Source organism: Oncorhynchus mykiss, chromosome 10 (genome assembly GCF_013265735.2).
Source record: "Oncorhynchus mykiss isolate Arlee chromosome 10, USDA_OmykA_1.1, whole genome shotgun sequence".
Lineage (NCBI taxonomy): Eukaryota > Metazoa > Chordata > Actinopteri > Salmoniformes > Salmonidae > Oncorhynchus > Oncorhynchus mykiss.
Window position 1 is genome coordinate 27,156,451 of NC_048574.1, and position 17,083 is coordinate 27,173,533.

Below are 17,083 nucleotides of genomic sequence, written 5' to 3' on the forward strand. Positions count from 1 at the left end.
ATTGTCGACGGAACCTACAAGTAAGCATTTAGTTGGACGATGTATGACATGCGTATCCTATACATACGACTAATACAACGTGAAACTGAGCCTAAAATGTTTGACCACCAGATTGCAGAACAGGTCAGTGTATTAAGTGCTTTTGTACTCTAGTAATTCCCAAATGTATTTACATAAGGTTGGCATATAGGAGAATGCAAGACCAAAGGATGATACTGGCTTTCTGCGCTAGCATTAGGTTATGATCAGTTTGCCATTGACCACCATTGAATGGGATAAAAATAATTGCAATCATCAGAAAATGCCAGACATGTAATCCTTTATACTGTAAATGTCTGCCCTTTCTTTCTTTGGTTTCAGTTGACCTACTTTTGAAGAAATGTTCAGCATCATACTACTATGTCAGGGATAGCCAACTAGTGTTCATTTTCACAATTAATGTTAGCTGGTTGTGTAACCCTGGGCAATCCTCCATCTTTGTCAGGATCTCAGACCGTGGTGGCGGAATCCCCCACAGGATCCTGGACAAGGTGACAGACTACCATTACAGCACAGCTGAAGAGAGCAACCAAGACCCTCGCATGAACAACCTCTTCAACACCATGACCAACAGCGGCCCTCAGTCCGGCCCCATGCACGGGTGAGTAAGACTGGGAAACCCACTGTTTCTTGCATCGGTTCTTACTCTCATAATGCAGGGTTGAATTGACTTCCTGTGTGCCATGGAATGCCAATGTAAAGTAAAACGGTCAATGACACACAATTCCATTCCTCTGATGTTTCCAAAGCAAGTGACAAATACAATTGAATTTGATTCACATGGGTTTACTTCATCTTATGAATTATTGAGACTTGTTGGGGAATGGATATGTAAGTAAAAAAAGTTTTTTTTTTTTTTTGTATGAACTGTTCTTTGCTTTTAAGTAGTCATGGAGATGACACCTACGAAATACGTCCTTAGTGCAATTATTTATCTTGCGACTGTATGAGGGTAATGTTTGCATCTTCGTTTAGCATCCCCAAACAATTTATATGCCTTTTGCTTTCTCTAGGAGGTCCTTTCTCATTGCAATGCAAAATAAAGATATAATCAATTCATGTTAATTGTGCCAGTTTACAAAACTCTATAATATTAATGTATGAGAAACTCTGTGTACCCGTCAGGTTTGGCTTCGGGCTGCCCACCTCCCGGGCGTACGCCGAGTACCTGGGCGGCTCCCTGTCCATCCAGTCCATGCAGGGCATCGGCACCGATGTATACCTGCGCCTGCGCCACATAGACGGCAAGGGAGAGAGCTTCCGCGTCTAAGATCACTTGCTGCTTAGCCCTGGAGACCAAGGAAAGGGGGTGGCGATACAGGGAGCACAGAGACATTTCCACCAAGGGGCTCAGCCATTTCAGCATTAGCCCGGGCTAGTCTACAGTGATAAATTGGCAGTTGGCTCCCCACAACTCACTTCTACAAGTTTCCTTTTTTCGCCTCAAGACTTTAAACGGGCTAAGATGGTGGCCGGTTTGGCGCTCTCACCTTTTTTTGTTTTGTGTTTCCCTTTATCGCCCATCTCTTCAGCATTGTGAGGGTTTTTTAACTCTTGAGCATACAGGTCATTAACAGAGCATGCAAGGTGGTTAGTGTTGATGTTACTGTGGTAGAAAGGAAAAGGGAAAAAAAACTTCAGCCTTAAAGAAGTTAATTTGGTCTGCCTGCAAGTTACTGGTGTTGCATATAACCTCGGCAAATATAAATAGACTAAAGAAGCAGGGAAGAGAGGAGTCTCATTTAACACACTCCAGTGGCTATTATTGAAGTTTAGATGAAGCTTCCCTCAAAGACCTCTTGAATCGCCTGTGGAGGACACCATGGAGGAAACTGGCAAAACACCAATCGAACTACACTCATGAATTGATTTGCAGAAAGAACTGTTGAGTTAACTCTTGCTTCAGTGCCATTTTGTCAAGCGCTTAGGCAAGGTCATGAGTAAATGTTCAGTTGCCTTACTGTGTGTGTGATGCTGGTCCCTACGACGACATGTTAACTTAACCATTAGCACTGCTCAATATCATCTTTATCTGTAATGCAATTTCACACTCGTTAGTATATTTAATATAGAAAGTTGAAAAACATTTCATTTTTTTTTTGGGGGGGGGGGCTCATTTCTTGCTGTGTCATTAATACCTAAACTAAAGTTTATAAAAAAAAAATGCTTCCAATACACTGAAAGAAGTAATGTTTTTATTAATGTTTTTGCTTATTTATCTGCAGAGAAAGTGTTAAATCAGTCAATAAGTTAATATTTTTTAAATGTTCTTTGTTTTAAGGCATTTGTTACTGAGCACATTCCGAGAAGGGTCAATAAGTTTGATCAAACTTTTGAAACCTTACTTTGAGTATGGTGGACATTTTAATGTGCATGAATTATCCAGATATTTCACTTTAGGTATGTGGTCTGGCCTGCTGGCATAAGAATGCTGTGAATTGGCACGTAATCCTTTAAAAGTATATACATCAGTGAGGAACATTTGGAATGTTTCACCTCGCTAAATATACCTCTGGTGATTAACAGACGTTCCCTGTGATTTTACATTTTTGGGATGGGACTAGGTAGAGAATATTAGGCTCTTTCTAGCATGACAAATCCTATTGGCTAGAATTCAGTCACCTCATGAATGATGTGCCCTGTTCAAATCTGCCCCCTGCTTGCAAAAGAGATGAAGCCTGACAAAAACAATCTGCATAATATATAGCTTTTTACTGCTAATACAAGTCATAACTCTATAATTTAATGCTTGTTTTACATCATTACTGTCAACTTTTTGGGCAGGGGGGGACTTTTCTGGAAACATACTTGTCATAGGTTTTGTGGTCTTTTTTTTGTTAACACTGTTTTATGGTCATGAAATGAAGGCTTACACACCCATATTATTTCCTTCTCCTTTAATACATTGCCAAATTATGGAGTGGGTTACTAGCAGTCTGCACTGGCATAGATTACTTTGTCTGATTGGTTGTCTGTCTATTTTAACGCTGTCATTGTTAAGTTTTCTTGGGCATTATTAAAATCTATTCATAGGTGGAATTGGAAGTTTGTCTGTCGGTGTGAAAGGGAAAGAGATGACTGAATTGTAAGAGTGACTGACCGGTCGAGGTGTATGTTTTACGGTTGTAATAATTTTGTTATTCAAACTGTTTTTACTAGCACCTCCATAGCCAGCCTCCTCCTTTTGAGAGAACCATTTTGAATTCAATCAAATTGGTGACTGTGTCCAAACTGGACATGGTCAGCAATACCTTGAGAACCAGCACCAGCCCCACATGCTGAAGACCTACTGATTTATCAGAGCAATTACAATTATTGTAATTCATAAATTGAGTAGAAAACACATGTAACCTGTAGTCTCATTCATTGTATATGAGGATCACAATTTGGGTTATTGAGGTGGTCTAGTTTAAACTCCTTATTGTTTATATGGCTCCACTTTGTTAATTGTAGCCATATTCTCTTCATGGGATGCAGATGTCACGTGACCAGAATGCTCCGTACGGTGAAGGAAAAATAGCAGTGAAGTCTCTCAGCAAGTTACCGTACTGCAAGGGGTTCATCGCCCTTTAATATTCACCGAAGTACGTCAAGGTTTGTGGTTGCATTAAAAAAGGTCAAATGACGTCTTGGCAAAAAGGTCAATCGTGTAGCTGTTTATTGAGCTTGCCCATAACATCGCCAACGCGATGCTAGCCAGAGTGCCAGGAAGTCGCATCACTAAGTAGCCGTAGCGAAAATTTGGATTGATGGACGCTGAAATGACTAAGGAATTAAACATTTTATGATGACACTTGTTTGCACTTATTTTCTAGCTAGCTGACATTCCACGCTTGGTTATTGTTTACTAACCTGGTAACGTTAACAAGATAGCTAACTAAAGTAAGCGCAAGATATTTACCTAGCCTGCTGGATTTAAAAACAATTGTTATCTCCTACGTTGCACAACGTTGTCGATTGCGTTACATTCATACGTTTTTTTTTTTTTAATTAGAAAAATTGACATTTTAATTTAGCAAAAAAACTTCCTTGACTGAGGGATGCGAATGAGCTTCTGTAATTATCGCTTAAACTATTCTCAGTGACATTGTGACCAGTAGAACGCTAGTCAGTGACGTCATTTGGCAAGATCCCTGAGTATTACGCACAAAATTAATTAGCTATTCATAATTTGACCAAGTTGTAAATAATTTACCGAGGTAGGCATCAAGGTCGTATCCGGTTGAATTTCCCTGACCAGGATGTAGCAATATCTACACAAACTTAAAGGCTACGTGTCTGAAGTTTTGCAGTAGCGTGCAATTGGCATGCTAACTGCATGAATGTCTACCAGATAATTTAATGTTAATTTGTCTTCCATAAGCTGCCTCGTTTTAGAGAATTTGGCAGTTCGTTCAACCGGATTTACAACCACGAGTAACCACGCCAGCCCAGGAGTTCCACAAATCGGGCTGCTTAACCCGTGGGATTGTTTGAGACCAGCCACCTGGACAGCTGATGAAACTGGGTTTGCACAACCGAAGAATTTCTGCTTAACTCTCAGGGAAGTTTATCTGCATGCTCGTCGGGCTAAACAGGGTCTTGACCTGACTGCAGTTCGGCTTTGTAAACTACTTCAGTGGACAAATGCTCACCTTCGATGGCCACTGGCAAGCTGGAGATGTGCGCTCTTCAAGAATGAATCCCGGTTTCAACTTTACCAGGCAGATGGCAGACAGCCTGTATGGTGTCGTTTGGGCAAGCGGTTTGCTGGTGTCAACGTTGTGAACAGGGCCCCATGGTGGGGTTATGGTATGGGTATAGGCATAAGCTACAGACAATTTACGCAATTTGAATGCACAGAGCTACCATGAGGAGAGCCTAAGGCATATTGTCATGCCATTCATCCACCACCGTTACCTCTTGTTTCAGCATGCAACATGGGGCCATGCATTGTCAAGGCCCTGTACACAATTCCTGGAAGCTGAAAATGTCCCAGTTCGTACATGGCCTGCATACACACCAAACATGTCACTCGTTGAGCACGTTTGGGATGCACTGGATCGACGTCTACGACAGTGCATTCCAGTTTCCACCAATTTTCTAGCAAGGTCACACAGCCATTAAAGAGGAGTGGGACAACATTACACAAGCCAGATCATCTCTGTACAAAGGAAATGTGTCATGCTGCACGTGGTCACCAGATACTGACTGGTTTTCTGATCCACATCCCAACCTACTTTTTTTTTTTTTAAGGTATCTGTATTCCCAGTCATGTGAAATCCATAGATTAGGGCCTAATGAATTTATTTAAATGGACTGATTTCCTCATATGAACTGTAACTCGGTCAAATCTTTTAAATTGTTGCATGTTGCGTTTTTATTTGATTCAGTGTATGACTAAAAGGAGATGTTTTACAATCGGAGTTCTTTATCTCTATGTTATAGTACAGTGGTTCCGAACCTTTTTTGCATACTGTACCATCTACTGAATTTTGCTCTGCTCGCAGTACCCCCCCCCCCTCCCCCCTCCCTGTGAATAGGCCAACTACCCCCAGGGGTCCTGGGAACCACGATTCTAGTATATATGTCTAACACTGGAGTTACATTCTTAGCTAACAAGGATGTAACTCGGGCACTTGTTGCTACAGCTGGTATTATGGCACAATCAATACTTTCAAGGACTCACTGCTAAGTGTTAATTTTTTTTGCTCTCAACTGTAGATAGGTGATGAAAGCCACTCATAAAACAAGAGAAGACCAGCCATGTGAGTAGCCTAGGTTCAGATATGTCTCAGGAATTCAGCAATAATGTTACAATGTTGGACCACACTGTCAAATTGGCCCACCGATGATAAACATGAAATCTGGGAAAATCTCATCATTCTCTTTTTGTGTTATTTCTTTTAACATTTTCATCCCTTCTTGTCCGCTAGTTGCCATGAGCAGTGAGCTGAACGTGCCCATGGGCTCCCCAGCCCCGGGGGGCTTTGAGCAGATGCCGGAGGGTGGAGGGATGGACTACAGGGACTGGGTGCGCCGCAGCTACCTGGAGCTGGTCACCTCCAACCACCACTCTGTGCAGGCACTGTCTTGGAGGAAGCTCTACTTGAGCCGGGCCAAACTGAAAGCCTCCAGCCGCACCTCTGCCTTGCTCTCTGGTTTCGCTATGGTGAGTCACCCCACTGTTTTTCAGGGATAATAGCAGGGCTAATCCCTTCAAAGTTGTTTTTAAACTCAATTTCCCTGGCAGCCTGTACACTGTATTCCTGGAGACAGAATTTTTTTTGATAAACCTAGAGGGGGAAAAAAGCACTCCCCTGCTGCTATTAATAGCATTTTAACCAGTCTGAAAATCAAGTTGCTTTCCTTCTCACTGTGGACTGTGATAGTGATGGTGCTATGTGTTGTGCTAGGTGGCAATGGTGGAGGTCCAGTTGGAGATCCAGTACAACTACCCACAAATGCTCCTCATTGCCTTTAGCGTTTGTACTACGGTGCTGGTGTCTGTGCACCTGCTCGCCCTGCTCATCAGCACCTGCATCCTACCCAACGTGGAGGCAGTCAGCAATATCCACAACCTCAACTCAGTCAGCGAGTCACCCCATGAGCGCATGCACCACTACATCGAGCTGGCCTGGGGCTTCTCCACTGCCCTGGGCATCCTGCTTTTCCTGGCAGAGGTAGTGCTGCTCTGCTGGATCAAGTTCCTGCCCGTGGACTCTAGTTCCGCCAACCAGGTGGCGGTGGCTGCCGCAGAGCTGGCACTATCCAAGCTGAACTGTAGCGGCCCCGCCCTGCCACCCAAGCCCACCCCTCCGCCAGGGCACAGTGGCTGGCAGGCAGCCCTGGCCTCCACCATCATCATGGTGCCGGTGGGGGTTATCTTTGTGGTATTCACCATCCACTTCTACCGCTCGCTGGTGAGCCACAAGACAGAGCGCCACCACCAGGAGATTGAGGAACTGCACAAAATTAAGGTGCTGCTGGACGGGTGCGAGAGAGGCCTACAGGCAGTGTGATCTCTTTAGCTCTTCTCTCTATGCTCTTCCTGTCCACTGTCAATGCCTTCTCACATTGTTGAGAAGCACCAAAATTCCACTGAATAAGTGGGATGATTAAGGATTTCCTTATCCCCTATTTATCAAGCACCCTTTCTTATTCAGCCTCTAGCCTGTTCATTGTTAATGTCTTCCTTAAAGTTTTTTTGGCAGAGAGCCCCAAAACTCCACTTAATATGTGGGAAGTTTAAGGAATTCTCAGCTCTACCAAATTATGGAGGTCAAAGTTCATAGTATGTTTGTTTGATTTGGAAAATAGTATCTTGTCTCCTTGAGAGATGTATTGATTATATTTTTAAAGATTATTTTAAAGGGCTATTTTGTTAGTAGTTTTGTGTCATCTCCACATTTCATTAAGGAAGTGGTGTCAACCCTCACATGTGCTTAACTTGTTCTCACAAGGCTGTTATTGTTGTCAGGCTATGATCAACACTGAGACCAGAGTTGTAAGCAGATGCAGAAGCAGGTGGAAACAAAAGTCCATTTATTTTTTAAGGTGTTAATGCTGCACCAAACAGTGTGTAATGTACACTGAACAAAAAATATAAACACAACATGCAACAATTTCAAAGTTACAATTCATAGAAGGAAATCAGTCAATTGAAATAAATTCATTAGGCCCAAATCTATGGATTTCACATGACTGGGAATACGGAGATACATCTGTTGGTCACATATACGCATAGAGTTGATTGGGCTGTTGATTGTTGCCTGTGTAATGTTGTCTCACTCTTAAATGGCTGTGCGAAGTTGCTGGATAGCACAGTCTTATATGTCGATACATAGCATCCCGAACATGCTCAATGGGTGACATGTCTGAGTATGTAGGCCAAGGAAGAGCTGGGACATTTTCAGCATCCAGGAATTGTGCACAGGTCCTTGTGGCATGGAGCCATGCATTATCATGCTGAAACATGAGGTGATGGCGGCAAAGTAATGGCAAAACAATGGGCCTCAGGATCTCGTCACGGTATCTCTGTGCATTGAAATTGCCATTGATAAAATGCAGTTGTGTTCGACGTCCGTAGCTAATGCCTGCCCATACCATAACCCCACCTCCACCATGGGGCTCTGTTCACAACGTTGACATAAGCAAACCGCTGGCCCACATGACGTCATAAGCAGTCTGTCATCTGCCAGGTCAGAGTTGAAACTAGGATTCATCCGTGAAGAGCACACTTCTCCAGTGTACCAGTGGTCATCGGAAGTGAGCATTTGCTCACTGAAGTAGGTTACGACGCAGAACTGCAGTCAGGTCAAGACCCTGGTGAGGACAACGAACACGCAGATGAGCTTCCCTAAGACGGTTTCTGACAGTTTGTGCAGAAATTCTTCGGTTGTGCAGCTGTCCGGGTGGCTGGTCTCAGACGATCCCGCAGGTGAAGAAGCCAGATTTGGAGGTCCTGGGCTGGCGTGGTTACACGTGGTCTGCAGTTGTGAGGCTGGTTGAATGTACTGCCAAATTCTCTAAAACTACGTTGGAGGCGGCTTATTGTAGGGAAATGAACATAACATTTTCTGGCAACAGCTCTGGGGGACATTCTTGCAGTCAGCGTGCCAATTGCATGCTCCCTCAACTTGAGACATCTGTGTATGTATCTGTGTTGTGTGAAAAAACTGCACATTTTAGAATGGCCTTTTATTGTCCCCGGCACAAGGTGCACCTGTGTAATGACCATGCTGTTTAATATGCTTCTTGACATGCCACACCTGTCAGGTGGCTGGATTAATTTGGCAAAGGAGAAATGCTCACTAACAGGGATGTTAACACATTTGTGATGTTTTTTTGTGTTGTATGGAACAGTTCTGGGATCTTTAATTTCAGCTCATGAGACATGGGACCAACACTTATGTTGCATTTATATTTTTGTTCAGTCTATTTGAAAGTGAATAATCTTATTTGGGATGGGGGGCTGCTCTATACTCCAGCATTTTGGATTTGAGATCAAATGTTTCATGAGACTACAGAATGTCTGTCACCTTTTATTGGAGGGTATTTTCATATCGTTTTTACTGTTTTAGAAATGAAAGCACGGTATCTATTCCCCCCATTTATGAAAAAGTCAAGTATTTGGACAAATTCACTTAATACACTAAGTTTGGTATTTTGTCTCATATTCCTACTCAATGATACCATCACACTTGTGACTACAAACTTGTTGGATACATTTGTAGTTTTGATTTAGTTGTGTTTTCGATTATGTTTTGCCCAATAGGAACTGAGTAATGTATTTTCATTTTGGAGTGACCTTTTTTTATTGTAAATAACAATAGGTGTTTCTGAACACTTTTTACATTAACGTGGATGCTACTATGATACGGATCATAACGATGACCATACATGTTAGCATATTTTGTTGTAGCCTCTGAACGGTATTTATTTATTTAAATTGTCATTATTCACGATTCTTAATCAGGGCATTATCAGGATTAATATAGATTTGTTCAAAAACATCTTACTGTATCTACTCACTTAGGAACTGAATGATGACCTGCATTTCTTTCTATTGGGCAAAACAACCCACAACCCACAAAAAACGAATCACAAACTTGATGTAGTCATTGTGTGCTAGGATTATAGGACCAAATACTAAACTTTTGACTACTTTAATACACTAAGTGAATTTGTCCAATATACTTAGGACTTCTTAAAATGCGGAGACTAGATACATCAAGTGCTTTCATTTATTTCTAAACTGTAAAACATGTATGAAGATTCACCTTTTATTTAAGGGTCATTCTGTGCTGTCGCCTCACATTAAACATTTGATCTCAAATCCAAAATGCTGGAGTATAGAGCCAAATGTTAACTTCACTGTCCAAATACATACGGAGGGGAGTGTATCGCCGTAGGTGCCAGTAATGGGAGCACATGCTGTGTGTGCAGACATGCTTTGGGGAGAATGTTAATTTAATCTGCATTATAATTCGTATTTTAAAGAAAGCCCACCCAGGCCTATAAACTGTACGTCAGTTCTTAGGCTACTCTATGGTGTCAAAGATAGTGCCTCAGCGTTAAGACATGTAATCTCATGAGTTAAGTTAGTTTTATTTTGTTATTTTATTTTTATTTAACTAGGCAAGTCAGTTAAGAACAAATTCTTATTTACAATGATGGCCTACCAAAAGGCCTCCTGCGGGGGATGGGATTAAAAAAAAAATATATATATATATATATATATATATATATATATATATATATATATATATATATATATATATATATATATATATATAATATACACACACACACACACACACACACACAGTGGGGCAAAAAAGTATTTAGTCAGCCACCAATTGTGCAAGTTCTCCCACTTAAAAAGATGAGGCCTGTAATTTTCATCATAGGTACACTTCAACTCTTTTTTTACCTTTAACTAGGCAAGTCAGTTAAGAACAAATTCTTATTTTCAATCACGGCCTAGGAACAGTGGGTTAACTGCCTGTTCAGGGGCAGAACGACAGATTTGTACCATGTCAGCTCGGGGATTTGAACTTGCAACCTTCCGGTTACTAGTCCAACACTCTAACCACTAGGGTAGCATAAAGAGAGACCTAAGACAACAACATAGTAGGGCAGCAACAGATGACAACACAACATGACGACAACAACATGGTAAAGACATTATTGGGCACAGACAACGGCACAGAGGGTAAGAATGTAGAGACAACAATACACCACGCAAAGCAGCCACAACTGTCAGTAAGTGTCCATGATTGAGTCTTTGAATTAAGAGATTGAGATAAAACTGTCCAGTTTGAGTGTTTGTTGCAGCTTGTTCCATTCAATAGCTGCAGCGAACTAAAGAGGGACACAGGGATGTGTTTGCTTTGGGGACCTTTAACAGAATGTGACTGGCAGAACAGGTGTTGTATGTGGAGGATGAGGGCTGATAGGGGGGAGTGAGGCCTAAGAGGGTTTCATAAATAAGGATCAACCAGTGGGTCTTGTGACGGGTATATAAATCTGATGGCCGAATTGTAAAGAACATCTAGCCACTCGAGAGCACCCTTACCTGCCGATCTATAGATGATGTCTCCGTAATCTAGTGTGGCTTGAATGGTTATCTGAATCAGGGTTAGTTTGGCAGCTGGGGTGAAAGGAGTGATTACGATACAGGAAACCAAGTCTAGATTTAACTTTAGCGTGCAGCTTTGATATGTGCTGAGAGGACAGTGTACCGTCTAGCCATACTCCCAAGTACTTGTATGAGGTGACTACCTCAAGCTCTAAACCCTCAGAGGTAGTAATCACATCTGTGGGGAGAGGGGCATTATTCTTATCAAACCACATGACCTATGTTTTGGAGGTGTTCAGATAGGGGAAGGGCCAGCTGAGTATGACTATCATCTGCATATAAATGTAATAGAGTGCTTCCTACGGCCTGTTGATGTAAATTGAGAAGAGCGTGTGGCCTAGGATTGAGCCTTGGGGCACTCCCTTGGTGACAGGCAGTGGCTGAGACAGCAGATGTTCTGACTTTATACACTGCACTCGAGAGTGGTAGTTAGCAAACCAGGCCAAAGACACCAATACTCCTTAGCCGGCCCACAAGAATGGAATGGTCTACCATACCAAAAGCTTTGGCCAAGTCAATAAAAATAGCAGAAGAACATGGCTTAGAATCAAGGGCAATGGTGACGACATTGAGGACCTTTAAGGTTGATGTGACACATCCATAACCTGAGCGGAAACCAGATTGCATACCAGAGAGAATACTATAGACATCAAGAAAGCCAGTCAGTTGATTGACAAGTTTTTCCAACACTTTTGATAAACGGGGAAAAATAGAAATAGGCCAAGATCTCCCCCTTTTAAATAAAGTACAAACCGTGGCTACCTTCCCAGAAAGGAGAGAGACTTGGCGATGATAGGGGCAGCAACCTTGAAGAAGAAAGGGTTTAAACCATCTGACACAGATGTTTTTTTGGGGTGAAGTTTCAGAAGGTCCTTTAGCACCTCGGACTCAGTGACTGCCTGCAAGGAGAAACTTTGTAGCGGGGCAGGGGAAAAAGAGGGAGAAACATTGGGGATAGTCACATTAGAAGGGGTGGGAGATGAGGAAATGTCGGCAAAGAGGCATGGTGAGACAAATAGGAATCCTGGCTTAATGAAGTGGTGATTAGACCTCAGCCATGTGCTTCTTTACAGTAACATCATCAACATTAAGGGACATGGGCAGCTGTGAGGAGGAGGGTTTATTCTCCAGGTCTTTAACTGTTTTCCAGAACTTCTTGGGGTTAGACCCACAGAGAGATTAATGTTAAAATAAAATACTACCTGCCCACGCAGCAAATTAATATTGTAGTTACAATTCATATGCTCAGCAAAGTATAGTTTAGTGAACTCACATTGGCTTATATAACGAGACAGCATAAACATTTACAAATAGAATTGCTACATGAAATGCCTATCCACTTTTATATCCATTATATTTTCTTTACTATGACAAGCTCAAAAAATATGGGATTACGTGCCAAGAATAGCACAGTGCTTGCTTCTGTTCTATTCCAAACAGTGACATTTTTATACTTTATACTTTTTAACTGTGATGGGAAAAGACAAAGGTGCACTTGTATCCCTGAAGTTTGTTTTGAATGTCTCTGGGTCGATACTATAAAATTAGCCTTGTGTGTCAGGTGTCTGCAATTCTTCAATCTTATCAATTTACATGTGAAACAAAGACATCTTAGTTTGTTGATGTTTCCATGCCCTACTATCTGCTTACTTGTCTGTATTATGAGCTGATTATACACTGCTCAAAAAAATAAAGGGAACACTAAAATAACACATCTTAGATCAGAATGAATGAAATATTCTTATTAAATACTTTTTTCTCTACATAGTTGAATGTGCTGACAACAAAATCACACAAATTATCAATGGAAATCAAATGTATCAACCCATGGAGGTCTGGATTTGGAGTCACACTCAAAATCAAAGTGGAAAACCATTCTACAGGCTGATTCAACTTTGATGTAATGTCCTTAAAACAAGTCCAAATGAGGCCCAGTAGTGTGTGTGGCCTCCACGTGCATGTATGACCTCCCTACAACGCCTGGGCATGCTCCTGATGAGGTGGTGGATGGTCTCCTGAGGGATCTCCTCCCAGACCTGGACTAAAGCATCCGCCAACTCCTGGACAGTCTGTGGTGCAACGTGGCGTTGGTGGATGGAACGAGACATGATGTCCCAGATGTGCTCAATTGGATTCAGGTCTGGGTGGGCCAGTCCATAGCATCAATGCCTTCCTCTTGCAGGAACTGCTGACACACTCCAGCCACATGAGGTCTAGCATTGTCTTGCATTAGGAGGTTGACCCAGGGCCAACCACACCAGGGGTCTGAGGATCTCATCTCGGTACCTAGTCAGGCTACCTCTGGCGAGCACATGGAGGGCTGTGCGGCCCCCCAAAGAAATGCCACCCCACACCATGACTGACCCACCACCAAACCGGTCATGCTGGAGGATGTTGCAGGCAGCAGAACGTTCTCCATGGCGTCTCCAGACTGTCACATCTGTCACATATGCTCAGTGTGAACCTGCTTTCATCTGTGAAGAGCACAGGGCGCCAGTGGCGAATTTGCCAATCTTGGTGTTCTCTGGCAAATGCCAAACGTCCTGCACGGTGTTGGGCTGTAAGCACAACCCCCACCTGTGGACGTCGAACCCTCATATCACCCTCATGGAGTCTGTTTCTGACCGTTTGAGCAGACACATGCACATTTGTGGCCTGCTGGAGGTCATTTTGCAGGGCTCTGGCAGTGCTCCTCCTTGTACAAAGGCGGAGGTAGCGGTCCTGCTGCTGGGTTGTTGCCCTCCTACGGCCTCTTCCACGTCTCCTGATGTACTGTGGCCTGTCTCCTGGTAGCGCCTCCATGCTCTGGACACTACGCTGACAGACACAGCAAACCTTCTTGCCACATCTCGCATCGATGTGCCATCCTGGATGAGCTGCACTACCAGAGCCACTTGTGTGGGTTGTAGACTCCGTCTCATGAGTGAAAGCACCGCCAGCATTCAAGTGACCAAAACATCAGCCAGGAAGCATAGGAACTGAGAAGTGGTCTGTGGTCCCCACAAGCAGAACCACTCCTTTATTGGGGGTGTCTTGCTAAATGCCTATAATTTCCACCTGTTGTCTATTCCATTTGCACAACAGCATGTGCAATTTATTGTCAATCAGTGTTGCTTCCTAAGTGGACAGTTTGATTTCACAGAAGTGTGATTGACTTGGAGTTACATTGTGTTGTTTAAGTGTTCCCTTTATTTTATTTGAGCAGTGTATATTGTGAAGACCTAGGCTGTTTACACAGCCACCATAATAACCGAAATCTAATTTTATTTTCTGTCCACACTGTTTTACCTGTGACCCATGTCAGATTTGCGCATTCACACTGCTGTAGTCCTTGAAGTAGCGCACGGAGGATCAGGTTTGTATCAGGATTCAGATCCACATATCAGGAGGCCTGTTTACATAAGGAGCCCAAATCTCACAGTCAAGGCGGGATAAATTGGTAGTTAAATCAGATGCCATGTGCTTTTTTTGCTGTTTACAATTTGGAGAAAAGATCAGAGGTATAAGATTTGCAAATAATTGGCAATATATCAGAATTGGCTGCCTGTGTAAACACAGCACTAGTTTACAAGTTATACAGATGAGCCAATTCCCAGATCCTTCACGTTAAGACAGGCCATGCCCATTTGATACATGGGCTGCTCATTTACTAAGGGTTACACTTGCATGTCTCAAGAGGGCCAGATGGTACACACCTGTGATAAACACTACTGGTGAAAAGTTTTAGAACACCTACTCATTCAAGCGTCTTTCTTCATCTTTACCATTTTATAATTTTAATAATAGTGAAGACATCAAAACTATGAAATAATACATGGAATCATGTAGTAACCCAAAAACTGTTAAAGAAATGTAATATATTTTATATTTGAGATTCTGCAAATAGCCACCCTTTGCTTTGACAGCTTTGCACACTCTTGGCATTCTCTCAACCAGCTTCATGAGGTAGTCACCTGGAATGCATTTCAATTAACAGGTGTGCCTTGTTAATTTGTGGGATTTCTTTCCTTCTTAATGCATTTGAGCCAATCAGTTATGCTGTGACAAGGTAGGGGGGTATACAGAAGATAGTTCTACTTTCTAATTTCCCACCGTGAAGCATGGAGGAGGAGGTGTGATGGTGCTTTGCTGGTGACACTGTGATTAATTTAGAATTCAAGGCACACTTAAACAGCATTCTGCAGCTATACGCCATCCCATCTGGTTTGGGATTAGTGGGACTATCATTTGTTTTTCAACAGGACAATGACCCAAAACACACCTCAAGGCTGTGTAAGGGCTATTTGACCAAGAAGGTGAGTGATAGAGTGCTGCAGTGATGGACCTCAACCAAATTGAGATGATTTGAGATGAGTCGGACCGCAGGGTGAAGGAAAAGCAGCCAACAAATGCTCAGCATATGTGGGTACTCCTTCAAGACTGTTGGAAACGCATTCCAAGAGGAGCTGGTTGAGAGAATGCCAAGAGTGTGCAAAGCTGTCATCAAGGCAAAGGGTGGCTATTTGAAGAGTCTGAAAGTTGAAATACATTTTGATTTAACCACTTTTTTGGTTACTACATGATTACATATGTGTTATTTCATAGTTTATGTCTTCAGTATTATTCTACAATGTAGAAAATAGTACAAATAAAGAAAAACCCTTGAATGAGTAGGTGTTATAAAACGTTTGACCAGTAGTGTATAAAAACAGCCAATGGGCAGAGGAAGTGGCGAAGCGAGAGGGATAATTAGGCCCAAAATCTGCCTTCTCCAGCTGGTAGTGTTTTTCCCCGCTCAACATGCAAGGAGTTTTTGTATGGAGGTCAATGAGTGTCGAATTTACTTAACAAAAAAATGTATGGCTTATTTGCTGGAATAGACATTTCTTAATGTTTAAGTTGTTACGAGTGTACTGATATAAGTAGGGCACATGACACTTTATACAGTTGTTCACACATATCTGCTCTCTCATTGGCTAGAATGGTCCCACCTGATCTTGACTCCTCCCGACTGCCTTCCATTTTTGAAGACATTTATTTTCATAGAGACCACTTGAGTATCTGGTCAATATAATGGATAATCTGTGTGATGGGCTACATTCTCCTTAAAATTATGTTACAATAGGGATTGTGATTGTCCACTCCTGGCTTGTTAAATTAAACAACATTTACAGCTGTTTAATCATTGTACTAATTTGTCAAGTGATGAATTGTCTCAAATGATAGCCAATAGAACACCCCAAGCACACATGGAGATTACCTAGCTAATCAAGTTACTTTAATCTTACTACAGGAAGGACAACGCTCCAACCCACTATTTCTTGTAGTTTATCACAAAGTCTTTGTAGTAGCAATGGGGAGGAGACTAACTGGGTGTTTTTATTTTGACAAAGCTGCCAGTAGGTCTTGCTTCAACAATGGACAAGTGGTTAGATGTTTATCTTGTAAAATGTGTATGCTGCTAGCTAAATATGCTAAAAAGTGCAAATGAAAATTAACTAATTGCAAAGTCAGGCAATCCAGCTCATAAAGTTATACATATCATTAGGAGCTACAGAATTTAATTTTTGGTGAGTTTGGACATTTACAAGCGAATGTGAACGAGACATTGTGAAAAATAACAGTTTTGAGGCATACTTGTCTGAAGGAAGAAAGGTACTGGCTCTGAAGCAGCATGCCTACAACCTGTGTCGAGTCTGGATTCGCTAGGGCAACGGGCCTGCCTGCTTTGCTCGAAGAAGATTGGGGAGGAGCAGAAGGGACGAAAACCCAAGGAAATCAAAAGATAGCAGTGGCAGATGTACCGATAACTCATCCAAAGGAATTTGACTTCTAAAGCACGACAAAGTTTACACACTATGATGCCCCGTCACCTTAGAGTAATTTACTTAGATAACTAGCAAGTTAAACTTAGGGGTCACGTTAACGCAGAAAAAATATAAA

At 42.2% G+C, this 17,083-nt stretch overlaps 2 protein-coding genes across 6 annotated transcripts in view; both read left to right on the plus strand.

Annotated features, from left to right (window-relative positions):
• bckdk (branched chain ketoacid dehydrogenase kinase) overlaps window positions 1-3,075 on the plus strand; it is a 31,608-nt gene extending 28,533 nt beyond the window's left edge. Inside the window, exons 10-11 of the mRNA XM_021617920.2 lie at window positions 485-640; window positions 1,165-3,075. Coding sequence (XP_021473595.1) covers window positions 485-640; window positions 1,165-1,309 — 301 coding nt within the window. The 3' untranslated portion in view covers window positions 1,310-3,075. The remainder of the gene's footprint in view (window positions 1-484; window positions 641-1,164) is intronic.
• Window positions 3,076-3,498: 423 nt separating this feature from the next.
• On the plus strand, window positions 3,499-7,643 carry orai2 (ORAI calcium release-activated calcium modulator 2). 5 transcript variants are annotated; one of them, XM_021617922.2, is made up of 4 exons: window positions 3,499-3,633; window positions 5,743-5,786; window positions 5,955-6,190; window positions 6,435-7,643. In XM_021617922.2, the coding sequence occupies exons 2-4, from the start codon at window positions 5,750-5,752 to the stop codon at window positions 7,038-7,040; spliced, it is 879 nt and encodes a 292-aa protein (XP_021473597.1). In that variant the 5' UTR covers window positions 3,499-3,633; window positions 5,743-5,749; the 3' UTR covers window positions 7,041-7,643. The 5 variants fall into 5 exon arrangements, with proteins under 5 accessions (XP_021473597.1, XP_021473598.1, XP_036845876.1 ...); XM_021617923.2 differs by having other exon boundaries at window positions 3,499-3,623; XM_021617921.2 differs by lacking the exon at window positions 3,499-3,633 and adding an exon at window positions 4,053-4,830.
• The last annotated feature ends 9,440 nt before the right edge of the window (window positions 7,644-17,083 follow it).

What these genes read in the sequence shown, in the direction of transcription:
- orai2 (XM_021617922.2), top strand. Translation starts at nt 5,750, where the DNA reads ATGAAAGCCACTCATAAAACAAGAGAAGACCAGCCAT. An exon ending in AACAAGAGAAGACCAGCCAT is followed by an intron (nt 5,787 to 5,954) that starts GTGAGTAGCCTA and finishes CTTGTCCGCTAG; the next exon opens with TTGCCATGAGCAGTGAGCTG. An exon ending in TGCTCTCTGGTTTCGCTATG is followed by an intron (nt 6,191 to 6,434) that starts GTGAGTCACCCC and finishes GTGTTGTGCTAG; the next exon opens with GTGGCAATGGTGGAGGTCCA.